General features: G+C 43.7%; 1 protein-coding gene across 14 annotated transcripts in view; it reads right to left on the reverse strand.

Annotated features, from left to right (window-relative positions):
* Window positions 1-9,699: 9,699 nt before the first annotated feature.
* The window catches only part of B3galnt1 (beta-1,3-N-acetylgalactosaminyltransferase 1 (globoside blood group)), a 28,463-nt gene continuing 19,378 nt past the window's right edge, over window positions 9,700-18,784 (reverse strand). For 8 of the 14 annotated variants that reach the window (XM_021648062.2, XM_021648057.2, XM_021648061.2 and 5 more), the window contains 3 exons: window positions 15,386-15,450; window positions 13,588-13,671; window positions 9,701-12,882 (listed from right to left, as the gene is read on the reverse strand). In XM_021648062.2, coding sequence (XP_021503737.1) covers window positions 11,853-12,848 — 996 coding nt within the window. In that variant the 5' untranslated portion in view covers window positions 12,849-12,882; window positions 13,588-13,671; window positions 15,386-15,450 and the 3' untranslated portion in view covers window positions 9,701-11,852. Of the gene's footprint in view, window positions 12,948-13,587; window positions 13,672-15,385; window positions 15,451-18,784 lie in introns of all 14 variants that reach the window. The other 6 variants (XM_060378430.1, XM_060378429.1, XM_021648063.2 and 3 more) reach the window with 2 other exon arrangements.

An 18,784-nucleotide genomic window follows, 5' to 3' on the forward strand; every position in this document is an offset into this window, starting at 1 on the left:
TGTTCCTACCATTCTTTTCCTTGAAACTATACTCATTTTCTGTTATAATCTCTGTTTTGAAAGATACGTGGTTTTGAGTTTTGGTGGCTTGGGGTCTGCTGAGATGGCAGAAAATCACGGGTAGAGGACACCTAAACAGAAGCAAGAAGGAGGAGCAGGTGGCAGTTTGGATCAGTAATGAGCCTGGCTCTGATTTAAAAAAAAAGCGAGTTTTAAATGCATACAAATGTACGTGACATACGTGTTGTTCCTAACACAGCTTTCCTTCTTTAATAATCAGTATTAGATAATAAGGGTTAGATGAATTACAGATGTATGTAGATTAGACGACATCACATGACATAACCTAGAATATTACAGAACTGAATATCTATCTGCAAAGATTTTCACAGCATGTATAGCAACACTGGAGTTCGGGGACAATGAAGCAGAGATTGTGTGTGTACAGGTATATGCTAGGCTGTTTTTAAGTACTCTGAAGATTAAATGCTCAAACGTGAAAGAACCTGGCATCTAAATAAGTCTCAGCCACCAAATTGCTGAATTTGAAATTGAGTATAACAAATTGTGTATATAAAGCATAAAAATGTAGCCTTTGATGGTTTTTATCTTTTTCATTAAAAACAACATGAGCCAAACACGTTAGTTCATACTTGTAATCTTAACACTCAAGAAGTTACACCAGAAGAATCATAAATTCAAGGCAAATCCACTACCTAGCAAAATCTTCTCAACATTAATAATAGATATTATACAATAGAAACTGCATTCCTAAATTCTGACCTACCACTTTCTCTTGGTAGAATTTTCTAACCAAACTTAAGAGTATAATAAGATATCTTTGTCACAGATTAGAATAAATTTGAAAGAATTCCTTGTCTGACCCTGGTGGAGTTCTGGTTGTCCATTAAGGTAAGTTCTAAACTGGGCAAAATACACTGGGAAACTGTTCTCAGGAAGTCTGAGACAGTGATCCTTCGAGGAAGGAAGGAAGGGGCCACAGCTATCCCATGACCATCAGAGTCCAGGGCAGCACGGGGGGTGGGGGGAATCCAGGTGCAGAGAATGCAATGCAGACACATGGATTAGGGCAAGCAGAGATCAGGATCTGCAGAAATGGAGGCAGGGCAGGGGGGGGGTCAAAAGCTTGTGTATAGGTATAGGTTCTCTCCTGAGTCTGCGGCTGAGGGCTTTACTCCATAGGGTTGGGACTAGGGGGAACAATAGAAGAATTAGCTGCTACAGATGTGAAAGAAGAAGAAGAATACAGAGGTTGAGCATTGCTAATTATAAGTTCTGACCACATGAAATGGAGAGACCAAACTAAAACATTGCTAACACCTGGATTCTATGCTTTAGAAATACAGATCACACTCTCAGCTGAGGCCTACTGCACACTAATCTACTTGAGCTTAGGACTAATTGCTCATAAGAGCTACAAAAAAAAAAAAAAAAGTGGAAAGTTGAGCCCCAACAATTTTGAGGAGCATGGGAAATCTCTTAGGCTTTCAGTGACTGGCTTAGGTAACCCTTAAAACGGTCTACCTCAAAAAAACTCCCAAGTTCAAGATAGTAACAGGGACTAAGCTACTGCCTAGAACTAAAAACTCAAAACTACTCAGAGGAAGAAAAGAGTCCAGGCTAGGCTAGTTATGTGTTCATAATATCACTCCCATAGTTCCAGACAATGTTCCACCAATGAATTATCACATGTAAGGAAAGAAAAAATGTGACTGACAGTCAAGAGAAACAGTTTCTGTAGCAACCAATTCCGAGCCACCCATAAAGTACGCTCTGAAGACCCTACAACAGCTGCAAATGTGTTAATGTTAACTTTTAAAAGTTAAAAGTAACTATGGTCCTATTGAGAAAACGAAGATCAGCACAGAGATAAAACATTAAAAATTAAAGCACTGTGAGCTGTCTCTGGTGACATAAATGTTTAATCCCAGCCTCAGAAGGCAGAGCAGCCATATCTCTGTGAGTTCGAGGCCAGCCTGGTCTACCTAACGAGGTCTAGGACACCCAGGATTGCATAAAGAGAGCCTGTCTCAAACAAACAATTAAAATGATGAAAAATAAAACAAAATAAATGTAGAAATAGATACCTGAAATGTAAAATATACTTAGTGTGTTCATCAGGACCAAGAAATGAGCAAAGTAGCCGCGAATATAAGCAAGAGGCACAGTGAAGAAACCATCATCAAAGCTGTTCCACAGTAAGAGGAAGGTCTTTACTGTAGATAAGAGAGAGAGTAGCCAGAGACATTGGGGGTGTCTGTCATTGCCATCTCTCAGAGACAGAGAGGAGCAGAGAGAAAATTCAGGAGAGAAGCAGACCAGCAATTGCCAGGGCTCTGGCAGCAGAGAAGATAACAAAAATGGTGAGTTGGACCTGACAATGAACATAATCGGTACAAAGTAGCCAGTCTGAAGAAAAGACAAGAAAAAGACTGCAGGAAAATTAGAAGAACCTTTGAGAGTTGTGGGGTACCATAAATTAAGATACAGAAGTATTGTCCACATGTTTTCCAAATTCTATACACAAAAGGCACGCAAATCTAGACTCTGAGAATACAGAAAGCCACAAGATAGCTCAATACAAGGAAAGAACACAATCATCTCACCAAAATGCCAGTAGTGTCAAGGTTGGACACCTCTGCCTTAAAGCAGCAAACTAAAATAATTACAATGATAGAAGACATGTACCAGGAGCAAAGGAAAGGAAACACTAATGAATAGTTAAAAGAAGGCAGGACTGAGCAGAGTGTGCAGAATGCAAATTGGCAAGATGCTATACTTATGCAGTTGTCCTGACAATTAGTTTTATGCAGCTCAACACTCCCAAGAAGGAGTCATCTTTAAAAATGTTCCTGGCACCACTAGATACCTTTCTGAAGAAAGTGATTTTTCAGACACTTCTCCAACTTCAAAAAAATTGTAAATTTGGGGCAGATATGTAACACATACTTGCATTGATCATGTCCACTGACAGGTCCCAACCCCCCAAGATGGCAGTCTGGGCTCAGCTCAGCCTGGACCCGGAGAACCCAATAAACACTCAGCACTCCTCAGAAACCTTGTAAAGTGCATTTCTGTTTGCCAGAGAAAGCACCTGGGAATCTGAGGAACTAGGATCCTGAATTCAAAGCCAGCATGAGCTACACAGAAAGACATTGTATCAATGAAATAAAAAAAGCTAAACTTGAAATGGGTCATCTACCTAAATGGAGGTCCTCTGACCAAACCAAAGAAAACAAGTCTATATGTCATGGTAGGTAAAAATAGAATAGACACAAAAATCATAGGCCATAAAAAACCATGGTGCTATTTGACATTTAGAATGGAGATATATCCACCACGTGTGTTTACACTAGGAAAATAAAAACATGAGTCAACAGAACAGGGTTAACATCTTCATAGCAGCCTTGTTCATGACAGCTCCGAGTGATAAACAGTCTAAATGGATAATTTGTCAACTAAAAGAATAAGTTTCTTTTTAAATGTGTGTGTGAGAGAGAGAGAGATGCAGATATGGGTGCTCCCAGAGGCCAGAAGTGAAGGTCACATCCCCTGGGGCAGAGTTCTAAGCTGCCTGACATGAAGACTGATAACCAAATCCCAGTTGTCTGGAAGAGCAGAAGGCACTCAACCACTGAGGCAGCTCTCCAGCCCTGAGAATAAACTTCAGATTAAAAAAAAAAAAAAGTATTAATCTTAGATAAATTATAGTAGTCAAAGATACCAGATTCAATGGCTAAAGTCGTTGACATGAAGTCTTAAACAGGATGGCGACTGGAGAGCACTGTTCTTCAGTGGGATCAGACTCTGCTAGGGACTGAGGGAAAGCAGCATTTGGAAACTCTGTGCGTCGGTGGGAATGGACTGGACTGGGATTTGTCTGATATCATGGCTGCACTGATATATAAAACTGCCCAAGTTCCTTGACCTGACCATGTAAGTTCTGTGACAAGTAGTTTATATCCCTTTCAAAAATATCATTTGTAATATTAAAAAGGTAAGATGCCTAGGGTTAATTCTAATGAAATAAAAACTATATAAAATAACCATATCAAAAATTTCAAAATATTGCTGAAAGAATTTTAAAGAAAATCTGAATAGACAAAACCCCACATTCATAAGCTGGAAATATATTGCTTTAAAATTATTTGCCTGCAGGTTTTACATCTAATGCAATCATAATATATAAAACAACATGGAAGGAGGCCAGCCATGGTGGCATGCCCCTGTAACCCCAGCCATTCGGAGGCTGTGACTGGAGAGTAATGAGTATAGTTAAGTGTGTACTACTTATCAAGACTGTCGCAAAAAAAAAAAAAAAAAATGCTTTTAATGCTTTGGAAGACTGTCACAGGAATCAGCAAGCTGGTCCCAGACTTTACAATGGGCTGTAGTAGTCAAAGCAATTCTGTAGGGCAGGGATGTAGCTCAGATAGTTGAAGGCTTAGTGCTAGCATGTGCAAGGCCCCGAATTCTATTCCAATACAAGTTTAAAAACAACACAAAATGTTAAAAGAAGGACAGCATTAGAAGATGTGTATTGCTTGACTCTAGGATTTACTAAAAAGCCAAAGTAATCAAGACAGCACAGGAAAGCAACTCACAGAACAGAATAAAGAATCCATTGTCTTAGTTGGGGTTTCCAATGTTGTGATTATAGAGACAAGGGTGACACCATAAAGGGTAACGGCCATGGGGCAGAGTTTGGATCCAGGGGTGTCCCCAAGGAGATCATAACTTGTTAGAGATGCCCAGGATCAGCAGACGGATCATGGGGTGCCCAAAATGGCACAGGGAGGCTGCCTGATGCACCAATACAATTTTGTAGGAGCAGGAAGCTCGTAGAGAGATGAAGAGAGATGAGTGGTTAGAGCAGGTCGCGGAGAAGCGCTGAAGAGGCAGACTCTAGAATGTGGAATCCAATATGGTGGGTTGCAGAAGACAGCAGACACGAATGATCTGTACCTTAAAGGAGGGGTAGGCAAATCAGAAGTTCAGTTAGGAGAGGGTGGGCCCTGGGAGTGGCATGGGGGCACACTTGTGGCCTTCTCGGGTTTCGGCACCTGATGTGTGTGAGTGGGCACCGTGAGGAAGCCACCATCAAGGCAGTGCCATAGTCGGGGGGAGGGTATTGTAGATGAGAGAGAATAGCCAGAGCCATCTGGGGGAGTCTGCCATAGCTACCTCTCAGCGACAGACAGAAGACCAAGGACAAAAGGCAAGGAGAGGCAATTGCTAGGGCTATAAGAGCAGAGAAGATAGCAAAAATGGTTGGGAGAGTCCTGTCAGTTATAAGGAGTCATGTTGCAGAGGGAGGAGGGCAGGTTAGCTGGGACAGCCTGGGAACTAGCATTGACCTCTGATCTGTTGGGGACTTGTGTGAGCTCACAGAGAACAGATGCCCTTTGTGGAAGTTAGAGGGCTGTGAGAGCCAATAAAAAAGTAATAGCTTTCCTTGTAAACAGAAACCCACTTTACAAGGTTTCTGAGGAATGCTGAGTTTTTATTGGGCTGGAGTCCAGCCTCAGCTGAGCCATGAAATCTTGGGGGATTAGAACTTGGCAGTAATAAAACACCATGACCAAAAGCAATTTGGGGAGGAAAGGTTTGTTTGTTTGTTGGGTTTCTGTTTTTGTTTTGTTTTTTGCTTGTTTGTTTGTTTGTTTTCAACCTTTCTACTTTGGGCCGTGTTTCTCCACCTTCCTAATGCCGTGACCCTTATTATACTTAAATGTGTGATTGATATACCCTACTTCCGCTCTGACCTTCTGACTGCTGGTGGCCTTTGAAGATTCGGCCTCTGGGGATTGTGCTACTGAGAGCTCTCCAAGAGTCAAGTGATCAGCATGTGTCAAGGTGGATTCATCGACTGAATAAATGTACTGTTTGCATGCAGAAGGAGCCGGGGTCTAGCTTCCTTTGCAAACCTCCAGGACTCCCTGGCCACAAAGCAGCTGCCTCCTCTTGGCCATGTGGAAAACAGACTTTGACAGAGTTCTTTACCTCTGCCACTCGCCCTTGCCACAGCATCCCTGAGCGAGAAGAGCACTCTTTTTGTCCCTGTAGTAAGGATGTGCTCCAGTAGGGCCTAACCACTAGGCTCCCAGAAAAGTAACTTTGCATATGTGAGGTTTAAAAGTATGTGGTTTGGAGGTTGAGTTAGTGGGTCAACATTGTCACTGACTAAATCTACCACCTTAGCCTTTCCTCCACTTTGCTACCACCTGTCTGCTGTCTTGTGACCTTCTTTGTCCTGTGGCTATAAAAGTTCATAAATCTCTTCCATGGCAAAGCACATCACTCATGGTAACCAGAGCCCACGTTCTTGACTGTGATCATTGGTATTTGCATATGAGAAAGAAAGCCGGTTTCTAATTTACTTTAAAGAGTGGTATTTTCACATTGGTAGCAGTGTCTGTGAGGAGGGACCCTGACACAGGCTTTGAGGGCTGTAACAGGGAAAGACACCAGGGGAGAGGCAGGCTGAACCATTGGGTCTTCGGCACACGGCAAGGGAGGGCTTCCTTTAGAGCAGTGTAGGATGATCAAAAATTATTCAAGATTAGATAGCTGAGACCTAGGATCAAGAAATTGGAGCTATGTAGTCAACAGAGCTCTATATACACACACCTCAAGGTGCTGTTAGTAGGATCATAGAAACACCTGCCACTTTCTATAAATGTTGGCACGTGCCAAGTGCCAACTTTGAAGAACTCCTTGAAAATTTGGTCTCACATTAACCTCATGTGAGATGGCCATGGAGCTGATGGAGTATGAAGGAGTGACAACTGAGAACTGGTCTTTGGCTCCTCACAAATGCAAAGGACTCGCTTTAACATGAATTTAACAAGGTATGATGGCACAAGCCTGTAATCTCAGCATTTGGGAGGCTGGGTGAGGCACGAGGGTTGCAAGTTTGAGAAACTGAGTCCTGGCGGATGAAAGGGTACAAAGGATATAAGAATCTAGAAGAAGCCAGCATGGGCTAGTGGTATTACAGCACCCATCCTTCTCTCCCCTAAAGCTAGCCCTCTTCCTACCCTTCTCTCTGCAGGACTAGCCCACACAAGGGGCCTCAAGGAAAAGGGCTTTATCCCTCCACCCCACGCTCACTGCATGCCCCCATTGCAATGGCTGTTCTCTGGCCACTCTGCGTCTGGGAATTTGATGAGAACACAATAATGCCGATGCCACGTAAGGGTGAAGCCAAGGTTAAGGAATGGGAAAATGGCAGACGTCTCAGAAAATGACCAACAGCCCAAAGCACAAGTTCAAGTGAGCCAGAAAAACTGTCCTGCCTGAGCGAGCCTCAGAACCTGCATTGTTCTGTCCTCCGCTGCTGTCACAGATACCTAAGAGACTCAGAGTTCAAGAAGGAAGGGTACTTCAGCTCACAGACGAGCAGCCATACAGCCCAAGTGCACGGGAGAGAAAGACTGCTCCCTTCACAGTGTCCAGTAGAGGGTGGGGAGGAAAGAACTGTAGCCTCAGTATCTCCTTCAGGGGTGTAATTCTAAGAGTTTAACCTCTTCCCATTCAGCCCCACCTCCCAGATGTTCCACTCTCTCCCACTTCCACAGGCTGGAGATGAGACCTTGAACTATGGGCCTTTGGAGACATTTACACCCCAACCCAGACTAGAACCCAAGGCCCCCGAGCCCCCTCTTTTTCACACAGTATGTATGGCAGATTACAGTAACTGCACCTAGCCACTCGTTCCCATGTGGGACGAGAATACACTTGTGCATGCTAGAGTGTGGCTCACAATTCATTTTGGTGACGGGAATACACTTCTCTGCCCTCCTGACACTGGGCTTTGCTTGGGAGTGGTTTTGCCCTTTGCATTGGCATGTATGCCACTGTATTTACGTCAAGTCTCAACCCTGAGAAGGCTGTCTGGGCTTCACTCAGGCTGTACTCTGCAAACACTCCGCACTCCTCAGAAACCTTGTAAAGTGGGTTTCTGTTTACAAGGAAAGCCATTACTTTTTTATTGGTTCTCACAGCCCCCTAACTTCCACAAAAGGCATCAAGTTCTCTGTGAGCTCTCACAAGTCCCCAACAGATCAGAGGTCAATGCTAGTTCCCAGGCTGTCCCAGCTAACCTGCCCTCCTCCCTCTGCAACATGACCCCTTATAACTGACAGGACTCTCCCAACCATTTTTGCTATCTTCTCTGCTCTTATAGCCCTAGCAATTGCCTCTCCTTGCCTTTTGTCCCTGGTCTTCTGTCTGTCGCTGCGAGGTAGCTATGGCAGACTCCCCCAGATGGCTCTGGCTCTTCTCTCTCATCTACAACAAAAACCTTCCCCCTAACCATGGCACTGCTTGATGGTGGCTTCTTCGCTGTGCCCCCCCCCAACGATGATTATTTTTTCTTTCTCTCTGTAAGAATGGCATGTTTCAGATGGGCACTGCCCTTGAATGTGTGCCCTGGTGTGAAAAGACACTTGGCACAGGATACTAGGCAACTGCTGGCCAGAAATGTGAGCTTACAGACTACATTTACACTTCCGAGACGTGAGAGTTACTGCAGCGTAAGCTCACACAAGCTAAGCAGTGTGCTAGGGTCACAGACTCGGTGCTGGCACATAAGCAAAGCAGACAGAGGCTGGCGTGTATGAACACGTGAACTGCAGGGCTACCACAGGCTGGACAGGCTCAGCCAAAGGGCAGGTTCTAGAACTAAACTTTCCTATGGCCGAAGTTTTAAAAGCTGTTTACCAAACTAGCAGAGATTGTGTTTTTTTAATTTTTTTGAACATTTATCTGTTTACCGAAAGGGTGAGAGGGCGTGTGTGTGCCACAGCACAAATGTGAAAGTAAAAAGACAACTTGTGGGAGCCAATTCTCTTCATCCACCATGTGGGTTCAGGGATCATTCAGGTTGTCGGGATCAATGGCAAGTTCCTTTATTTCCTGTGGACTCATCTCACCAGCCCAGAGGTGACAGATCTAATAATAAAACTGACTAATCTTTATCACCCCCAAACCTTAAGGTTATGAAACATGCAGCTAAAATAGGTGGAATAGTTTGACGTTTTTCATAATCATTTTACAGATATTTAGGGGAAAATCGTTACTTTGGAAGGAACAATCACCTCAATGCTGGATCTGGCTTTTCTGAGGCTTGGACTACAGAATAAATTATAAGTTCTCTCTAAAAAAATTCTTTTGAACCATGCACACCTTTAACCCCATCAGAGGCAGAGGCAGGTGGATCTCTGTGAGTTTGAGGGCAGCCTGGTCTACAAAGTCCGGGATAGCCAAGGCTACACAGAGAAACCCTGTTTCGGGGGGAAAAATCTTTTTATCTCTTAACATCCCAAACTTCTCCAAAACTGATAAAATACATTCATATAGATATAGATGATATAGATATAGATTTAGATATGGATATATCACTACCTCCATGTGGATATGGGGCATGGACTGATGACTCCAGGGAGATGATCACAGAACTCACATCACAGTAGTTCCCACACAGAATTATGAATTTCCTATCACGGGAGCTGACTGCAGCACTTATGGTTATGTTTTCTGAGGGAAGTTTGAACTCTTTTTTCCTTTTTTAAATTTTTATTAATTACAGTTTATTGTAATACAGTTTATTAATTACAGTTTATTTGTATCCCCCTTGTACCTCCCTCTCTCCTCCCCTCCCAATCCCACCCTCCTTCTTCCCCACCTGTGTCCCTCTCCCAGTCCACTGAAAAAGGAGGTCCTCCTCCCCTTCCCTCTGATCCTAGTCTATCAGGTCTCATCAGGAATGGCTGCATTGTCTTCTTCTGTGGCCTGGTAAGGCTGCTCCCCCCTCAGAGGGAGGTGATCAAAGAGCAGGCCAATCAGTTCAAGTCAGAGACAGTCTCTGTCCCCATTACTATGGAGGACACTTGGATACTGAACTGCCACAGGCTACCTCTGTGCAGGTATCTGTGCAGGCCATCTCCATGAGTGGTCCTTGGCTGGAGTATCAGTTTCAGAAAAGACACCTGTGCCCAGACTTTTGGATCTGTTGCTGTCCTTGTGGAACTCCTGTCCTCTCCAAGTCTTACTATCTCCCACTTCTTTCTTATGATTCCCTGTACTCTGCCCAAAGTTTGGCTATGAGTCTCAACATCTGCCTCGATACCCTGCAGGGTAGAGCCTTTCAGAGGCCTCTGTGGTAGGCTCCTGTCCTGTTCCCTGTTTTCTCCCTCTTCTGATGTCTATCCTCTTTGCCTTTCTGAATGGGGATTGAGCATCTTAGCCAGAGTCCTCCTTCCTGATTAGCTTCCTTAGGTGTATATATTTTAGTATGTTTTTCCTATATTATATGTCTAGTATCCACTATGAGTGAGTATATACCCTGTGTGTCTTTCTGCTTCTGGGATATCTCACTCAGGATGATCTTTTCTAGTTCCCACTATTTACCTGCAAATTTCATGATTTCCTTGTTTTTTATCGCTGAGTAATATTCCATTGTGTAGATGTACCACAATTTCTGTATCCATTCCTCAACTGAGGGGCATCTGGGCTGTCTCCAACTTCTGGCTTTTACAAATAATAGGGCTGGAGAGATGGCTCAGCCGTTAAAGGCTAGGCTCACAACCAAAAATATAAGTTTGAACTCTCACTAAGAGATAATAAGAAAGCTGTCACCTGCTCTTAATCAACTCTAAGAGAAAGTTGCATAATCGCTGGAATCTGGGGAGGGGGAATCCCCATTCCTCTCTTAGTAACAGGTCTGCAAGGGAGCACCAGCCCTGGGAAAGGACAGGAGACTTAAATCAGACTCCAAGGCAGACTCCGGTCTCCATGGTCAGCTAATAACGACACAAGTGGTTTTTCTTCTCTTTTAAAATCCTTTATTCACCAATTGATTACTCAGTAGAAAATACACACTGGGTGGGTTCACAATGCAACATGAATCTTCCACCTTCCTTTTCCAGCTTAAATACTGCAATAATAGTATACTCTATGCCACCTGAGCCTTTTGTGCCTTTAGGAAAGGGACTGCTTGGAATTCTGTATTAGTCTCAAGTTCTGTGGGGAAAAATGAGGCAGATGAAGTGACATCTAGAAACACTGACCACATTTTTAAAAAACTGTACATAACTTGACTTTTCTTGCTTTAATTCTCCATATGTCTACAGGAAAGGATGCAACGAAGTTCAACAGACTATTGTTAGTGAAAACCTATGATGTCACATTAATGGTACTTTCAGAGTTCAACTGATCAGTGGAGTAAAGCAAAGTCCAAACATGAAAGGTGATTCACTATATAATACTGAAACCACCATAGCCTTTAAACTTAGAAAATTGAAATAACACTAAATAATATTTGATAACTCTCAAACACCACATCATCAAGTATCTTGTGACGGAAAGCAATATAAATGAAATTTTCTTCAGAATAACTTCAGTAAAGCTTTTTACAAGAAATATACATATTAATAATAACTGCCTAAGATACACACTGAACCATTATGTGACTAGACTATCTAATAATTACAACCCCGCACTGTTTTGCTGCTGTGGACTAGTTAGCTTTTCTTTCAGGAAAATCTTAAGACATTCTAATCTAACACCCAGGTCACCCAGACTGTTTGTTCCTTTGATTTTATTAGAAAAACCATTTGTTTAACTTTGCTTTATGTTTAACTTCTCTATCACCTTCAAAGGATCAAAGGAGTTAAATTTTATTAAAACAAATCACTAGTCAGCTTAGGCCTTGGAACTCCAGGAGTTTCGGTTCAGGCAAGCCAGCACACCAAACTTCCAGAGTTCTCCACAGCCCTCACTCTGACCCTTTCTACAGAGCCCCCTCCCTGGATGTATGGAGCACGGGCTTAATAATGGCACGTGGTGTTCCTCAGCATCACCTGCCAAAATGTGATGATCTCCTTGGAAGAAAAGCCATGGGCTGCAATCACGCGTCTGAGCTGACATACATCCAGGTGGATTCTATACAGAAAGAAAAGGTTGGTGTCTTCTGGAATATGAATGTCCACTTTTAACAAGTTCAGACAGATCCCAACATAAACATCTTCAAACTTGATAGGCTTCACGTGACTCATCATTTCATAGATCCTCGGCACTAGATCACTGGACATAATGTAGCCCAGCCCACTACAGTAGGGAGGGAACACCTTGAAAGGATACTCCTTGTACGAAATATGGTTTTTCTGGAAAAATCCTCTATAGGAATAGTTATCAATTAGAGGATAACCCGTGAAAAACTTCTCCGTGTGGTTTACATTTAAAAGATACTTGACTAAATTGCCAGTGTTTATGAAAACATCAGTGTCTGTTTTCATGACATACTTGGCATTGGGGCAAAATTCAATGACCCACCTGAAAGCCATGATGGTTTTCAAGGTCAAGTTATTATATGTGTCTAAAAAATCTTGCCGTATAATATCGCCATAGAGTAGGTGTTCGTCCTCCAAGGACAGTGCCAACATTTTCTCCTCCCTTTCGGCCTCCTGGCCCAACAGGAAAAAGGTCAGAACCTCATATCCCCACCAGGACTTTTTTTCACCCCAAGTAACTCTAATGGCTTGTCTGGCCTTCACGTCGGAGGGGCGCGAGGTCACGAGGATGACCAGGAACGGGTTCTGATGAGAGCAGTTGGAATGTTCTCGGAGCGTGAAGCGGAAGTCCTGTCTGTAAATGGGCTCATACTCGTAGAAGTACATCCAGTTCACACGCTCGATCACATTGTAGTGGGGAAGGCTGAGGTACCACATCAGCAGGAAGCTCAGCAGAGACAGCAGCAGGAGGCTCCATTTGAGGGACCTCAGTGACATCTTATTGGGAAGGGTAGTCAAGACAGGCGGGGCCATCCAGAGCAGCCGAGGAGTACAGAAGGCACAGCTTCTACAAGATGGAGCAAAGCTTGGGTGAGTGTCCTCCACCCCAACACACACATCAGTTGACGTCAGCTAGTCAAAAAGAAACAACAGGAAAAGAAAGCTCGCACGCAAAGGTAGACGGCCTGACTGAAGCCTGCCTGACTGCATTAACCCCCACAAATGGACCACCACCCAGAGTGGACACAGACACCGAGGTTAAAATAGACCCAAAAGCCAGGCGTGGTGGCTCGTGCCTGTGATCCCAGCACTTGGGAGGCAGAGGCAGGCTGATCTCTGTGAGTTCAAGGCTGGTCTACAAAGTGAGTCCAGAATAGTTAAGCCTACATAGAGAAACCCTGTCTTGAAAACAACAAAAGCAGACCCAGGAATCATTTTCAAACAACACCACACAAATAACTGTAATCCCAGCTACTTGGGAAGATGAGGCAAGAAGATTACAAGTTCAAGGCCAGCCTAGGTGACTTAGAGAGTCCCTGTCTCAAAATTAAAAGTAAAAAGAAAGATGGAAGCTAAAAATATTCCAAAAACACATAAGAACATGAAATATTTGTCTTTCTGTGCTTGGCTCTTTTTACTCCATTTATGTTGCTTCAAGTGCCAGGATTCTAACCTTTCACAGCTGAATAATACTCCATCTTGTGGACTACCACATTGTTTTTACCCATCACTGGAGTCTCCAGTGACTCCATATCTTGGCTACTATACTTACTTATTAGTAAGCAGGTCTCGCTTGTCTTTTGAAGGATTTCTAGTCTGTGTCCAACTCAAGCAACACCACTGCTACAAATTTATCCTAAAAAAAAAAAAATCAGAAAACTGTGGAGGTCCTTCATAATACAAAAAACAAACAAACACGACTTAAAAGTCCATCATTAGGAAACCTGTGAAGTGAAATTACAGCTGTCAGCCAACAGGAAATCTTCACTCCTTACTTGCAGTTTGGCTTCCCAAATTCGCTCACGTCACTGACTAAAATACAGAGCGGTGTCCATGATGTCCTTTCCTTCAGAAAGGTGGAATGGCAACCACCTACCGTTCTACACACACTTTGCAGAGCAAGGTATCCGAAAGGATGTGTTCCGCCAAGGCAATGGTCTGTATCGTCGGATGTACATGCATTGCTGTGGATTTCCTGTGTTGTCTCTTCGTAAATAAAAACAAACCCCAAAACCTGGAATTTGGGCCTCTATGGTGCTGCAATCCACTAAGTACAGGCGGAAGCCGGAGTGACACCTTGCCCTGGCTTTCCCCGAGGGGTGTGACCACATGGAACTCATGGCATTTCTATTGGGTAAGTGTCTCGTTATTTCGGTGTGTGTCATTTCAACCAGGGACTGCTGAGAAGCCCATTTGAATACACACACTTTGAAGTGTGTGTATCAAGCACTCACCGTCCTCCACACCTTGCCGAAATGGGGTTTACTCTACCTAGTTTATACGTGGATTTTAGAGTAGTCACAAGGAATATTTTCAAAAGTTCCAGGGGTCACAGAGATCCACCTGCATCTGCCTCTCACACAGACAAGTACACACACACACACACACACATTGAAATACCAGGTAAACATACACAGTGATGGGCTGGGGTGATGACACAGTTGGTAAAATGCTTGCCATGCATGACCCACGTTGAGATTTCCAGCACTCACATAAATGCCAGGCATGGTGGCACGTGTCTGTGACCACACCGGGGTGGGAGTGGCTAGGTAAAGACAAGCAGATCCCTGGAGCTTGCAGCCACCGGGTCTAACCAAATCGGTGAGCTCTAAGTTCAGTGCGAGAGCCCGTCTCAAAAGATGCGGACAGAAACTGAGGGAAGGCCCTGCTGTTGACCGCTAGTCTCCAAGCTTGCATATACACGCTAACGCACACACACAAACACACACACCTGCCTTCAAAAACATTACAAATGAAAAACTCTAAACTCTACAGACTGTTCAGCAGGAATAAGGATAAACATAGCATTCTGCTTTAAAAAAATGAGTGTGTGTATGTGAGTGTATATATATATATATGAGTATGAGTATATCCATACATACACACACTAGGATGGGAGAAGTGGCTCAGCACTTTTGCAGAGGACACAGGTTTGGTTCCCACCACTCCCACATGGCTCACAACCATCTCTAACTCCAGCTGCAGACCACTTGATGTCCTCTTTGGGTCTCTGTGCACAGACTGTGCACATGTGTGCACATTCATGCTTGCAAGCAAACACTTAACGACCTACGATAAAAACACTGAGTACATATACAGTAGAAGTTGTCCACACACCCCTTCAGTAAGACAATAAAATAAACCTTGAGCATAAGCAGTAGAAGAATAGATATAGAACCTTCTGAGTTGAATGACAGAAAAAAAAAAGCAAGCAAAGCAAGCCACCTGTGACACACACTGAAAGAGGACGACACAGAGAGGGAACGCAGAGAAAATGTGCGGCAAATGGAAAACACAAAAGACCATCAGCTGTGACCATCAGCATATATCGGAATGGGGTGCTGGCTCACCTTAACCACAGGACTTTCACGGCTTAGCCTAGATTTCTGCCATATGTTACTTACAGGGCTCACACCTAAAACAAAACACAAAATGTTTAAAAATTAAGAAACAGGAATGTGTGTACCAGGAAAATGCCCATCAACCAACTAGGACCATAGTCTATAGCTAACCATTCATGCCATATACTTTAAGTGAGTAGCATTTAAGAGAAACAAAGAATATTTTGTTGCTAATTTCTATTTGAAAGATCTCTTTATCCACTGTGTATGTGTGTGTGTGTGTGTGTGTGTGTGTGTATGTGTGTTTGTGTGTGTGCATGTGTGGATATGATTGCATGCATTCGGGTAAGTGTGTGAAGGCCAGAGTTCAAGAAAAAGCACCATAACGTAACAATCATAAAGCAACATCACAAAAATAAGCATCAGTGCCAGTCCCACCCAAGACTTTCTCAGAGGTCCTGATGAGAGGGAAAGGGAACTTGAGTTCTGTGTCCTTGTGCAGGATGCTGCAAGGCTGATCTAGGGCTGGAGCTCGTGTCTCTGAAGAAGTCAAGGTTGCAGCTTCTGGGAACCCAGCTCTTCCCCAGGGCTGTGGCTATCAGTCCTTGGAGAGCTGTCTAAGTATTCACATTCTCTCTGCCAGCGCTGTCTACCTCAGCTCTCTGCGGACCTTGCCATTGCTCCTCCTGCAGATAGTATGTATGATATAAGATGCTGTGCTTCTTAATAAACTTGCTTGGGCCAGGTGTGGTGGCACATGCCTTTAATCCCAGCACTCTTGAGGCACAGGCACATGGATCTCTGAGTCTGAGGTTAGCCTCATCTACACACTGAGTTCCAGGAATGCCCAGGGATACACAGAGAAGCCCTAACTTGAAAAACAAAAGGAAAAAAAAAAACAACTTGTTTGGAATAAGTCATCAGCTTATGCAAGGCCTCCTGTTCCTGGTTTTGGTTTATTTCTCCTTTTCTCTATGTCTCGTCCCGAGTGCTAGAGTGACAAGTATGTATCGCCACTCTGGTCTTCAAGATTGTCCCTGTGTCGCTCTAAATACTATGATCTCAACAGTTTGTCCCCACCAAAGACCACCTTGGGGTTTGGTCCCCAGTGTAATGGGGCCTAAAGAGGAATTAATATGGTTCCTAATGAAATGAGATGGTCGTCTCTGGTTAGCTCTTACAAAGTGGGCCTGGCAGCTCCCCTCAGCCCCTCTGCACATGTGCTCCTGTACACATCCCGTTTCCTTCCATTTTGTGTGGGACAGCATACAGCCCCTCAAGGAGCCCGCATATACTGACACCAGGCTCTCTGCTTTCTAGACCCGCGAGCTAAACACCGCCTAACCATGGACCTGTTCTAGCAACAGAAAACAGCCAATGGCACTAAGAGGCATTTCCCGCAATGGAAAGTAAGGATGAGGGTTGCAGGTCAGGCCAGTGATCTCTTTGAAATCTTAAAATTACGTTTGTTTCTTCTGTTTATACACGCATGCTTGGGAATTACAGAACAACTTCCAGCAGCTGGTGGAGAAGTGGGTCCTGGGGACTGAGCTCACGTCATCAGGCTTGGTGACAAACACCTTTACACATTGAGCTACCTCACCGGCCCAGGAATCTTTGCTTTTTTTTTTTTTTTTTTGAGAATGTGAGTACTGTGTCTACATTATTTCCACCTCTTTCTCTCCCCTCCACTGCCCCCATGTGCTTCTCGCTCCCTCCCAAACTGACCTCTTTATTATATATGTGTATAGTGGTATACGTGTATATACACACATGTATGTTTGTGTATGTAGTCTGTTAAGTCTATTTAAGTGTTGCTTGTTTGTATACACATGTGACTGGATAATCTCTCAGGTGGCTTGTCCCTGGAGAAGACTGATTCTCTTGGCAGCGATTAATCTATAGCTCCTCATATAGCAGTGGGGCCTATATGAGGCCTATGTTGGCATGTCAGCTGGTGTTGGCAGTATTTGGGAGATAGAAGCAGGAGGGCTAAGAGTTTGAGACAATCTTGGGTACATAGTGAATACAAGGCCTTGAATTAGACTGGGGTGAAACCCTGTCTAAACAATTCTCCCCTTGAAAATAAAACCAAAAAACAGCCTCCCCCTAAAGGAAGATATGTCTGTACTTCTGTATTAAACATGCACAGATTTATTTTCTGTCATTATTCCCTAAGAAATATTGAGAAAAAGCTACTTATCTATAATTTAGAATACTGCATTAGGTTTTTTAATTTAGAGACTACACACACTGTATGCAAATATTACCCACCGTACATAGGAATTTGAGTGTGATATTACCTTGGAGCCCAAGATCATCCTTTGCATGGTGAGCAACCACTCTACTTGTCTATAAGACTGTATCAAACACGCATTAAAAAGAAAAAAAGACAAACCTGACACTAGATTACATATTGTGCTGGCTTTACGTCAACTTGAACCAAGCTGTAGTCATCTCAGAGAGAATAAATTCAATTGAGAAACCACCTACTTAACACTGGGCTGTGGGTAAGCTTGTAGGCCATTTTCCTAATCTGTGACTCATGTGGGAAGACCCAGCCCGTTGTGGGTGGCACCACCCCGGCCTGGTGGCCCTGCATGCTCTAAGAATGCAGGTTAAACAAGCCAAAAAGCAGCACGTCTCTATGATATCAGCTCCTGTCTCCGGAGCTGGGTTTGAGTTCCTACTTCCCTCAGTGAACTGTGATTCAGTATTTGGACACCAAATGAACACACCCTTTCCTCCTCAAGTCACTTTTGGTCTTGCTGTTTCATCACAGAAATAGTTTCACTACTTGGCAATCCTTAAACACCCAATACAAGCTACATTCTTTACCTACAACACAGTTCTAGTAACTACAAAAATGTAACATGAAAAACAGATTTGAAAAAAATCTCCCTAGGGGATGGAGATACAGCTCAGTAGTAAAAAGCTTGCCTTACACAGGAACTCCACAAAGACAGCAACAGAACCAAAAATTCTGAGCACAGAGGTCTTTTCTGAGACTGATACTCCATCCAAGGACCATTGATGGGGATAACCTAGAACCCCTGCACAGATGTAGCCCATGGCAGTTCAGTGTCCAAGTGGGTTCCATAGTAATGGGAACAGGGACTGTCTCTGATATGAACTGATTGGCCTGCTCTTTGATCACCTCCCCCTGAGGGGGGAGAAGTCTTACCAGGTCACAGAGGAAGACAATGCAGCCACTCCTGATGAGACCTAATACACTAGGATCAGAAGGAAGGAAAAGAAGACCTCCCCTATCAGTGGACTTGGGGAGGGGCATGCATGCAGAGGGTGGAGGAAGGGAGGGATTGGGACAGGAGGAGGGAGGGAACCACAGGGGGGATACAAAGTGAATAAAGTGTAATTAATAAAAAATCTTTTAAAAAAGCTTGCCTG

The sequence above is a fragment of the Meriones unguiculatus genome, chromosome 2 (genome assembly GCF_030254825.1).
Source record: "Meriones unguiculatus strain TT.TT164.6M chromosome 2, Bangor_MerUng_6.1, whole genome shotgun sequence".
Classification (NCBI taxonomy): domain Eukaryota; kingdom Metazoa; phylum Chordata; class Mammalia; order Rodentia; family Muridae; genus Meriones; species Meriones unguiculatus.